Source organism: Lampris incognitus, chromosome 1 (assembly GCF_029633865.1).
Source record: "Lampris incognitus isolate fLamInc1 chromosome 1, fLamInc1.hap2, whole genome shotgun sequence".
Classification (NCBI taxonomy): Eukaryota; Metazoa; Chordata; class Actinopteri; order Lampriformes; family Lampridae; genus Lampris; species Lampris incognitus.
Window position 1 is genome coordinate 141,008,454 of NC_079211.1, and position 12,452 is coordinate 141,020,905.

The window sequence follows — 12,452 nt, forward strand, 5'->3', positions numbered from 1 at the left end:
GATTCCCCTGATGGGAAGATACCGACAGCGCCACTCAGCTACCCTCAAAATAAAAAGGCACAGACAAACTACATGGTATCTTAAAAGGGGGGTGGGGGATTCTGCTTGTCCCTGTATGCAAATACCTTGGTCTGGAAAGCTGCTTTGACTGATGCAGTTGATTCGTAACAGTCCATAAGGAGGTAATAAGTGGCGTTGCATTTAAATCATTAGCCAACCAAATTAACAATAAAGCACAACCTTTTTGTTGTTGTAGAATATGTTTCAACAGTATAGTTCATATAATTCTTCCGTGCTGCTATTTGTGTAGCCGCTAAGGCAATCCCGCGAGGAAAAACTCGCCTGTTTGAAGAAACCTTATCAGTGCATAGCAGAGAATTTGGTCAAGAGATTTTTCTTAGATCCAAAGTGTAGCTCAATGTCCTCTTTGGGAAAAAAAAAGAAAGTAAACCCTCTTTTTTTTTTTTTGCTTGCCATTTAACAATACACAGGATGTGGCACAACAATACCCCTATGCCATACTCCAGAGTTAGCAATCACAACATTCAGATGTTAAAAACACACTGATGTTTCAGTCCAGAATGAGTGAATGAATCTGGACCTCAAGCTACGCTGTCGTGAAGATACAAACCTACCTGGCGGGCCACCATCATTTTCATTTTGCCCGACACGGTTGCAGAGATCAGTAACAGTGGCCCTTTGCCTAGCTGTAAGCCCCTTGGCCCTCACCACACCTACGCTATGCCTGAAAGCATGGGGGTTGGACCATCTCATTTTGGGGTCTCTTTCTACCCTGCTGATTCAGTGGACATTATACGCCATCTTGTCAATCTTTACATTCTGTTCAATCTTAAACATCAGGAACTACATCGGTACTGTAGTACCAGAATAGAGCTGGGCGGTAATTCAATTTTATCATTGATCATCTTTCAGCGGTATTGCATCGAGATGATATTTGGATATTGTCATATCGTGATAGTTTATCGTCTACATTGATGATAATGACAATCTGTTACTGAGATTTCTCACAAAATGAGATTTGAAAACTAGTTTTGGTTTGATATTATAATTGAAATTACCGAACAGTTCAGTGTGATGAACCTCGGTTGGAACCTTAAATAGGGTATTTTTGACAAGCGGATATTGTGATAGATATTGATAGTGTGAAATTTCACATGATCATCATGCTAATATGTTCCACATCACCCAGCACTTCTCCAGAATCCCTCTTCTGCACAGTTTTGCACTACTAAGGACCGCGTGAGATCGCTCGACATGTCTTCAACGCCAGTGTGAGCCAGCTTCTTCGCCTTATCTCCTTTGATAGAGGTGTCTCTGTCACTTGCCACATTAGAAGAGGTGACACCACATATTACAGGCAGAACCATATAGCTTTTACTTGCTTAGGATCCTTGACATATTTATACCTCCACTTCCTCAAATTACCTCTCTGGCAATGCAAACTTGCAAAATGTAATTGCATTAGTTTTTGCATGGACCCATTTTTATAATGGCAGTGTTTGTGTCATGGTTGTGCATGCACTAAAAACCACGGGCAGCGTGATTGAGCAAAAAAATTGTGGCAGATTCAGCGCTTCTATTAATAGCTGACTCAAGTTTGGGATTACTGTACAAAACTGATCTATACCTTTTTGAATGATTCATGGTTGAACCACACAACATAACTAAAAGCATTTTGGAAGCTTCATTTTTTGTTTGCAGTCAAGAAAGAGTGAACTTAGAGAGAGGATTTTTTTTTGTGTGTGTTACATATCCTCTTCAACAATTCCAGGAAAGGCTAGCAATTATTCTAACTTTGTGAGAAAGGGAAAAGACTGGAGCACAGTTAAATTAGAGCCTTTATTGTGCAAACCAAGTAAGGTTATGACAATCATCTGTGTCTTCACCAGAGTCAGAATGGATGTAGAGCGTATGTACGTGGTGGATATATATACTATAAATGGATTGCATAGTCCTTTTCTAGCTACAACAGCCACTCAAAGCACTTTACAAAGTGCTAGAGTGGGTTGTCTTAGTAATCGGAAGGTCACTGGTTCGAGCCCCAGCTCCTCCAGGGAGCGTGTCGAAGTGTCCTTGAGCAAGACACTGAACTCCTGACTGTTCCTGAGGAGCAAGTTGGCTGGTGCCTTGCATGGCAGCCTCCGCCAGTGTATGAATGGGTGAATGTGAGGTGTACACTGTTAAGTGCTTTGAGTGGTCGGCAGACTAGAAAAGCGCTATATACATACATGCCGTCCGTTTACCATTTAAAATCTCACCCACACACACACACACACACACATACATACACCGATGGCGGTGTCAGCCATGCAAGGTACTAACAACCAGCTCATCAGGAGCAGTTAGGGGTTAGGTGTCTTGCTCAAGGACACCGACACTTTTGCAAGGAGGAGCCGAGGAGAGGATTGAACCAGCAACCCGCCAGTTACCAGATGACCTGCTCTACCGCCTGAGCCACTGTCGCCCATATATATATAAACTTTGTTTAAAGAAACAACTCAACAGTGGGCAAAGTGCTCAACAAATAAGGAGCAAAATAATCCAGTTAGTCAAGTACATTTTCTGTGGCTGATGATTGCTTATAGCATGAAACAGACTTGTACTGTCTCACAGAAGATTTGCTTAACTGGATTATATACATACACAGTAAAATCCTGAGTGTTAATTTAACTCAGCGTGTACAAATGGACCCGAAAGGATCCATTTGTACACTCTCGGAGTTAAATTAACACTCAACACTTGTTTTCGCTCCAATTTTTCAAGAGTTGAAATCAAAGATCTAAGACTTTTTCTATGTACACAAAAGGCCAATTTCTCTCTAATTTTGTTCACAAATTTGTTTAAATCTGTGTTAGTGAGCTCTTCTCCTTTGCCAGATAATCCATCCACCTGACAGGTGTGGCATATCAAGATGCCGATTAGACAGCATGATTATTGCACAGGTGTGCCCTGAGCTGGCCACAATAAAAAGGCCACTCTAAAATGTGCAGTTTTATCTTGAAAAAATACATTTTAGGCACTGAACTATGGATTTTACAGATATGGGGTCAGAAAACCAGTCAGTATCTGCTGTGACCACCATTTGCCTCACATCTCCTTCGCATAGAGCTGATCAGGTTGTTGATTGTGGAATGTTGGTCCACTCCTCTTCAATGGCTGTGCAAAGTTGCTGGATATTGGCAGGAACTGGAACACTCCGTTGTATACGCCGATCCAGAGCATCCCAAACATGCTCAACGGGTGACATGTCCGGTGCGTATGCAGGCCATGTGAGATCTGGGATGTTTTCAGCTTCCAGGAATTGTGTTCAGATCCTTCCAACATGGGGCCGTGCATTATCATACTGCAACATGAGGTGATGGATGAATAGCACAACAATGGGCCTCAGGATCTCGTCACGGTATCTCTGTGCATTCAAAATGCCATCAATAAAAGGCACCTGTGTTCATTGTGTGTAGCATATGCCTGCCCGTACCATAACCCCACTGCCACCATGGGTCACTCTATTCACAACGTTGACATCAGCAAACTGCTGTCTGCCATCTGCCCGGTACAGTGAAAACCAGGATTAATCCATGAAGAGGACACTTCTTCAAAGTGCCAGATGTCATCGAAGGTGAGCATTTGCCCACTCAAGTCGGTTACGATGACGAACTGCAGTCAGGTCAAGATCCCCAGTGAGGACGACGAGCATACAGATCAGCTTCCCTGAGACGGTTTCTGACAGTTTGTGCAGAAATTCCTTGGTTATGCAAACCAATTGTTGCATCAGCTGCCCAGGTGGCTGGTCTCAGATGATATTGCAGGTGGAGATGCCGGACGTGGAGGTCCTGGGCTGGCGTGGTTACATGTGGTCTGCGGTTGCGAGGCCGGTTGGATGTACTGCCAAATTCTTGGAAACGACTTTGGAGATGGCTTATGGTAGAGAAATGAACATTCAATCCACGGCCAACAGCTCTAGTGGACATTCCTGCAGGCAGCATGCCAATTGCATGCTCCCTCAAAACTTGCGACATCTGTGGCATTGTGCCGTGTGATAAAACTGCACATTTTAGAGTGGCCTTTTATTGTGACCAACCCAAGGCACACCTGTGCAATAATTCTGCTGTCTAATCAGCATCTTGTTATGCCACACCTGTCAGGTGGAGGATTATCTCGGCAAAGGAGAAATGCCCACTAACAGATTTAAACCAACTTGTGAACAAATTTTGAGAGAAATAGGCCTTTTGTGTACACGTGAAAAAGGCTTAAATCTTTGATTTCAACTCATGAAAAATTGGAGCAAAAATGAAAGTTGCATTTATATTTTTGTTCAGTGTGTGTGTGTGTGTGTATGTGTATATATATATATATATATATATATATATATATATATAAATCCAGTGAGTCAAGTAAATTCTTAATGAGACAGTACAAGCCTGTTTCATGCTATAAGCAATCATCAGCTGTCAATAAAGCTACACGGGAAAGAACATGGCGGCACGGCGACGCAGTGGTTAGCGCAGTCGCCTCACAGCAAGAAGGTCCTGGGTTCGAGCCCCGGGGTAGTCCAACCTTGGTGGGTCATCCCGGGTCATCCTCTGTGTGGAGTTTGCATGTTCTGCGTGGGTTTCCTCCGGGGGCTCTGGTTTCCTCCCTCAGTCCAAAGACATGTAGGTCAGGTGAATTGGCGGTACTAAATTGTGTGTGTGTGTGTGTGTGTGTGTGTGTGTGTGTGTGTGTGTGTGTGTGTGTGTGTGTGTGTGTGTGTGTGTGTGTGTGTGTGTGTGTGTGTGTGTGTGTGTGTGTGTGTGTGTGTGTTTCGGACCTGTGATGGCCTGGCAGCCTGTCCAGGATATCTCCCCGCCTGCCACCTAGTGACTAAGCTCCAGCATCCCTGAGAGCAGGATAAGCGGTTAAGACAATGGATGGATGGATGGGAAAGAACATACCATTTACTGGCTCGTCATGCACATCACGTGCACAATGCCCAATGGGGAAGGGAGAGGTGCGACATTCAAAATTTCAAAAACACGTGATCGCTAACGGTCCAATGGGGAGGGGTGTATTTGTGTATTGACATGATTTACTTATAATTACAAAATAGGTGCTTGTATCTATGTCTGCAACTGCTGGCCAGCTCATAACTGTTATTCAATGTGGAGATTTCTGGTTTGCAGATCATTAAATGTTTTTTTCAGTCGGACATAGATTGCACATTTTACTACTGGTTGAATAAGCTTTGTTTTTGAGAGGATTTTCCAGGTGGTTGAATAATTAATGTTTCTGTTCACCAGTGAACAGCTTAAAGCTTCATGCCTAACATTCAACAAATAATATCGTCCCGCAACGCGAGAATCATGAACACATCAGTGACGCCTTCATCACAACCGGACTCCCCCAACCAACTGCAACCGCCGTGTGAACGACTCACGCCCCCTCGAAAGAAATTGGCAGACGAAAGGAGGCATCCGCCAAGCTGCGGTGGCGAGAGATGACAACGGCGAAATACAGACACGCGTCGGTCTGACAGAGGGAACATTCAACAAGAGGTTTGATGCCCACGTGTGTAGCTTCAGAAGTGAGTTTTGTTTGACTGCCTCGTGAGGTTATGGACCAGCAGCTGTTGTGAGTGTAAACTACTAATAAAGACACGTTAGCCCCTAGCTGACGGGTCTGACCCTTTAGCCGAGCGGTTAGTGACGTCGCCTTGTGGTGCATTACACCCCGTATCGAATCCCGCACCGGGCAAGAAAATAACCGGTTACATTGGTGGCAGCGGTGGGATCCGGAAGTGTGCAGATCCTCAGAAGTCTCTTCGGAGCGCGGGAAGAACAAGCGCGAGGGCGCGCTTCCGGGGAGGGTGACGAATGTAAACTACTAATAAAGACATGTTAGTCCCTAGCTAACGGGTCTGACCCTTTAGTCGAGCGGTTAGTGATGTCGCCTTGTGGTGCAGTACACCCCGTATCGAATCCCGCACCGGGCGAGAAAATACCCGGTTACATGAGCAAATAAGACGCCGCTCGATCTCAACCACAATTCAGAACCCCCGTCTCCGGTGCTGTCTTCTCTCCGCCAAACACCCCACTACTCACAGGGAAACACAACGCAGAGTCCCAGGGTGACGCCAGTGGACGCCAGTGGGTTACATCTTTTGTAACCCCGCCTCCCCCGGACCGTCAGCGATCACGTGTTTTTGAATTTTTGAACGTCGCGCCTCTCCCTTCCCCATTGGACGTTGTGCACGTCGAGGCAGTAAATGGTGTAACGTGCATGGATAAGTAGACACGTTGGCCCCTGGCTAACGACCCTTTAGCCGAGCGATCAGCGATGTCTTCCGCGGTGCGAGAGACACAGGTTCGCGTCCCGACTGCGGCAGTTCCTGTGATCCCCCCCCCCCCCCCGTATTTGCTATAGTACGTTCTTTCCCTGTAGCTTTATTGACAGCTGATGATTGCTTATGGCACGAAACAGGCTTGTACGGTCTCATAAAGAATTTACTTGACTCACTGGAATTGAGTGTTTCTTTTAACAAAGTTTTATGTATATTTTTTTCTTTTCCCCCAAGATCTTTATTTAGACTGGATGGCACCACTGTTCTCAAAGTGTCAAAGTATGAATTCAAAATGCTTCCTTACAAAGCAATACTTTTTTTTTTTTGGTGGATCCCCCCCCCCGTTTTTCTCTCCAATTGCACCCTGCCAATTACCCCACTCTTCCGAGCCATCCCGGTCGCTGTTCCACCCCCTCTGCTGATCTGGGGGGGGGGGGCTGCAGACTACCACATGCCTCCTCCCATACATGTGGAGTCGCCCGCCCCTTCTTTTCACCTGACAGTGAGGAGTTTCATCAGGGGGACGTAGCATGTGGAAGGGTCACGCTATTCCCTCCCCCCCCCCCCGAATAGGTGCCCCGACCGACCAGAGGAGGCGCTAGTGCAGCGACCAGGACACATTCCCACATCCGGCTTCCCACCCGTAGACAAGGCCAACTGTGTCTGTAGGGACGCCCAACCAAACCGGAGGTAACATGGGGGTTCAAACCGCCGATCCCCGTGTTGTTAGACAACGGAATAGCCCGCTACACTACCCGGACGCCCACCAAGCAATAAAGTGACCTTGTCACAAAGCTCTCCCACAAAATTTAAATGAGGCTGAACGCTGGTTTAAATAAAGATCTTAATTTTTCCTGTTTCCTTTTAACTGTTAATGTGTATCCCCTCCCTGGGATCAATTATCCAATGAAAGTCAAACGCCTGTCTAGCAGACTGTCTGTGTATATGCTCCAAGTATATGTCCATTTTGACTCTGATGAAGACGTAGATGCTGTCGAAGCATTACTTGGTTTGCACAACAAAGGCTTTACTCTAAGTGTGCGCCAGTCTTTCTTTTTTCTTCCTCTCACGTTCTGATCCTCTGCCTGTGAAGCACCTGTTTTGTGTATTGTTGCTGGAGGACATGCACAGAATTCCTATTTCTTCCGCGTTATGTGCTGAATCGAATGGCTCGGTGTGTGCTGATCTATAACATGTTTTTGATAGTTGATAGTTTGATAGTTTTGTTTATGACTGGTTATTTACTTGAATGGCTTTTATCTTCGTATCGACGTATTTTCTTCCCCTCCGTCTCGATATACCATTCTCAACATTCACATATCTAGAGGAGTTTTGCCTCTCCTCCTCTGCTCTTCGGTTTTTTAGCACAACCCCCGGCTTGCGTGCTTTCAAAGTGAACTTCTGTTCAGGAAGCACAACTAGTCTTTAACCACTCTTGAAGTAGATTTAAAGGAACAGCTTTGCTCACAGCCACAACAGGGGGTAGATATCTGGTAACTTCAGTGCTGTTGTCGTGACAAGACAGATTTATGTTCACCCGTGTGGTTATAACTCTTTTGGCTCCTCTTCTTCCAATTTCTGCAGTTCTCAATCTTCAGCTCTCGGACAGTTGGAAGACCCGGCCGGCGTGCAGCGGGTGAAGAGGGCCCCAGATGTGGCCTTAGTAAGGCAGAGTTCATGGAGAAGGTGCAGCAGAGCAACGAGGCTTGTCAACGTGGTGACTTTGAGGCAGCGGTTCATTTGTACAGCGATGCCTTGCGGGCGGACCCACAGAACTGCATCCTCTACAGTAACCGCTCAGCAGCCCTCCTCAAACTGGGGGAACACGAGGCTGCCTTGGACGATGCTACAAAGGCCCGTCTGCTCAACCCTAAATGGCCTAAGGTAAGCGCCTAAACAGGCTTGACTTGCATATGCATGTAAACGGAAGAACATATGCTGCAGCGAGGCAACAACAAATCTAATTACGTTTTTCAGCCAGACCAGCTCAAATAACACTTAATTAACTATAGAGGGTGATTTATTTTTTCGCCCATTGATCCGGCGTTTAATCAATGCAAAATATTTTAAATGTCAGTTGTAAGTCAGAAAAAATATTCCCGATTCGGAGGAGGTTTGATTGCAGGATCAAACTTAGTCTTACACAGTGAAGTGAAGAGGTCCTTTCCAAAATGCCACGTATCTATTTTTTTTAATCCTTTCCCTGTGAATGAACAAACACACAAAGAGCTGATAAAAGAAATTACTTGACGTTCAAAAATCAATTAATGTAAAGTATAAAGGAACCAGTATTTGAAAGATATAGTTGACCAAGTATCCCTGTGGTCCTTTAAAAGCTAACAAAATAAAGTGTAGCCATCTTTTATTATCTCGCAGGTATAAAGTGTCAATTTGTTTTGTGACAGATCTCAGATGAGATGTCATTTGAACGAGATCTCATTTGAATCTCTTGTAATTAATTGTAAGCCTCGAAATCATATCCCCCGAACCCCACTTTATCCCCACCCTTGGCGGTGCATTCTCGGGTGCGGATCGACGCAAAGTTTTCGAAGGTCTTCGTCTTTTGTCTCGCCCGGGCCAAGTGGACTAACCTGCCATGGATTTCGCATTACTCAGCCCCCCCAGACGGGCTGGAGGCCCCTTCCTCTCATGGATGGACCCGCATTGATTGGATGATTTAGCGTCGAGCGACGGCCGCGTGTTGGGCCGCGGGAGATGGATGGTAATAAGGCAGAGAGAGAGATCAATGATAAGCCTCCCCTCATTGCCGATGATGGATCAAAGGCCGGGTCTGTCTTTGAGCTCGGGCTGGGTGTCCACGGATGTCCAGGTAGGTTTTCCACTCTATGAAAATGTCAGTGACTACGAGGCTGGTGGTTTGTACCCGCGTCCTTGATGGGCGGTGATGCAAGCCTGAGATTTGTCAGGCGTCACTGCAAGAATGTTAAAACGTTATTTGAATTTATCACAGCACTTCTGGTTTAGTGGTTAGTTATGGTTAAAAAAAAAACAACTTTCCTCGGGCTTCATGAGAGAAAGCCTTCTATAATGAAATGTTTTGACAGTGATAGGTTTTCATGTGGATGTATCAAAGGGACTCGGAGCAAGCATCGTTAGGGTTTGAATATGTTTCTGTGGATTTCACTTATTATTGATGTGGAGTTAATGTGCAGTTGTTAATTGAAGCGCTTTTCAAATAGCTGGGGCTCCGTATAGTTATCGGAGCTTTGCTGTTTGACCCATTATGAAACAGCAGTTTCCACTTCATAATTCTGACAGTGCTCGCTGCGTATCAGCTGACTCTTAATATGAAACGAATTACTGTTTGCATTCTGTTTTGAAGAGATTTCATAAATCAATGAGGCGAAGCTGTAATTGAGAATCGCAGCTAAAATTAATTCCCCCCCCCCCCTCTCTCTCTCTGTGCTGTCCAAGTACCATGAATTTTCTGTGATGTGATTGGGGAACGGTTTATTTGATTTAGGGCCCATTATTTTTGGAAACAGCGGTTGCCCAACAACGTCGACCCTCGTGTAAAAGTTCCCAGACTGGTCGCCAGTGTGTAGCCCAGGCCCCTGTTTTTTCAGCTGTGTCATTTGCTGATACCAAACGAATGTTGTCTGTGGCGTTGACGCAATAAGGAGGGTGCCGTGCATTTTATCACCACTAGGGGTCAATGTCGTCAAACGGGCAGGCGTTCTTGTTGAGCCAGCGGCCTCGGCTTCCTTTCTGCTCGGGGCAAACAGCCGCTCAAGAAACTGAATTTCTTGAGAGATCATTTTCACATTACAGCGCGTTCAAGGTTAACACTTAATCACTGCTCATCACGCCTGACTTTTATATTGGGTGTGGATTTGCACTGATACGACAAGCCGTGTATCAATGCTGCAATAATTATGGAGAGTTTAATGGTAATTAGCGCTTCTTTTTGAGGGAAAAGCCGAGCTCATTCTTTCAGTGTTCATCTTTCACGTGACTAATGCAAAGTTTGTTAAAAATGGAGGGCAGAGATGTGGGATGTGGCCTGGTTCCTGTCAAGGAGTAACGGCTCCTACCGCAACGTGCATCATCAGGGCTTTATCAAAGGAGTGATTGGCTTGTGTTTCGATTTTTGAAATAATAGTCCCAACGCCCATCTGATGCTGGCGGCAGGGGGGAAATGTTTCATTCAGTTTGCACTGTTGTATACAGTCCATCTGCTACTGTCGGATGTTAGACGAAGGGACGAGGATTAAATCACAGGAGTGCGCTGGCATTTAGAGCCTGTGTGAGTACATATTTACCATCAATCATTCCTCCCTGTGACCGCACCCCCGGATAGGCCCGTCAAACAGTGACAGGCTGGGCTGTGCTGCCCCATGCACCACCGAGCAGCCCACCCTCTGCAAGCCCATAGCCAGCTCCATGTGAGAAACCCTCCTGTCTCATCTGTCAGCCCCCCCCCCCCCATCGCTCTAAGTGCCAGAGCACCTTTTCCTTTCTTAAAAGTAGAGAGAGAATGTGTGGTTTAATGACCCAAGACAGCTTGAGGTACTGCATATCTCACCCTCTCACTGAATGCGAAAGAGAGTAAATGGGGACAAAATAGGATGTTATTTGCGTAGGCGAGTAAGTGTGCTGGGGGGAGCTGCATAGCGGATAGATTGTGTGATGTATACTGCCATCGCAGTTGGCTTTGCTCATACAGGGAATATTGTCATCCTCTGGAGAAGAGTAGGGCAATATGGGAAATATTACCAGCATAATCAAAGGGAATTTTACACGATATATCTGGTTACGTGTGCAAGTAATGTTTCAAGAACCCAGCTGAAGTTCATCGTATTGAATGGCTCGGTAATGTAAAATATAATGTCAAACCAAAAGCGGTTTTCATATAAAATTCTTAAATATTTCAGACCTCGTTTTGTGAGAACATTTCGGCAATACGTTTTCGCCATCATTAATTCAGACAACAAATCAACAATAACATCTGAAATTTTCTCACGATGCAATACCATGCATTGCAGTATAAACATCCATCCATTATCCGAACCACTTATCCTGCTCTCAGGGTCGCGGGGATGCTGGAGCCTATCCCAGCGGTCATTAGGCGGCAGGCGGGGAGACACCCCGGACAGGCCGACAGGCCATCACAGGGCTCCAGGCCATCACAGGGCTACTATATAAACAATAATATTGAATTATTGTCCAGCCTTTACTTACTCCTGAGCTTTTGCCCACACTTTTGGATACCATTTCTGAGTGCTGATCCATTTTGGGTTGGGAAACGCTGAGATTTTGAGTCAGTATTTCACGATTCTGTTTCCCTCTACCATTCTGCAGGGGGTCTTTAGGATTGTTGGGGTGCATGAAGCAAAGTTATCCTTCCTAGTGGGATTTTTCCTGCCCCCTCTCTTCATCTATCTGCTCCTTCTCTCTCAGCACCGCTGTTCCAGTGGCATGTTAAACAAGCAGCAGCTCTCTCCACCATCACTCCCATTCTCCTGATGGCACGCTGCTCAGGCAACCAGAGGAAGAGTGGCACGGCCGTGTCAGGGGAGCCATCTCAGTCATTTGCATATCTCATGATTATGGGCTATGATGGTGCCTTTCAAGGGTATTTAGCCCCCTTAAGTGTTTAATGTTGAAGTTACGTCTGACGCCTAGCCACACCGAAATGAATCTGCAGTGATATAACGAATTCATAAAGCGTCAGACAGGGCCGTGGCACAGTGTGCGCTGTGCATGTCATCGCACATATACCTTGTCTCTAGAAACCTGTGAGTCCCAGCGGTGGGGCCTTGGGTTGAATTTAGACAATGAGTGTTTGCATTGCGAAAGGTCAGAACGTGCTGTGTGCTGAAAAGGTTTCTTTAATTATGGTGGCATACCGAGGAATTTGGTGCGGACAGGCTGCTGAAAACTCTTGACAAGGTGTGAGCCTTTTCCCCCTACACGGCTTGTTGCCGCTGCTGCACGAATAGTAAGAGAAGAATTGCATGTGATTTGAGGACCTCATGCCCTGCCCCTCTCAGCGGCTCTCTGCTTTTTATGTGGAAGCGAACCACTGGGGTGTTATGCTCTCCCATTGGTATGACAGTCTGTTAAACCAGCTCTCATCTGATCTCAGTGTGTG

At 45.8% G+C, this 12,452-nt stretch overlaps 1 protein-coding gene across 2 annotated transcripts in view; it reads left to right on the forward strand.

Annotated features, from left to right (window-relative positions):
• ttc28 (tetratricopeptide repeat domain 28) overlaps positions 1 to 12,452 on the forward strand; it is a 273,284-nt gene that overhangs the window by 1,763 nt on the left and 259,069 nt on the right. For both annotated transcript variants that reach the window (XM_056281622.1, XM_056281638.1), the window contains exon 2: positions 7,922 to 8,221. In XM_056281622.1, the coding sequence (XP_056137597.1) occupies positions 7,922 to 8,221 (300 nt within the window). The remainder of the gene's footprint in view (positions 1 to 7,921; positions 8,222 to 12,452) is intronic.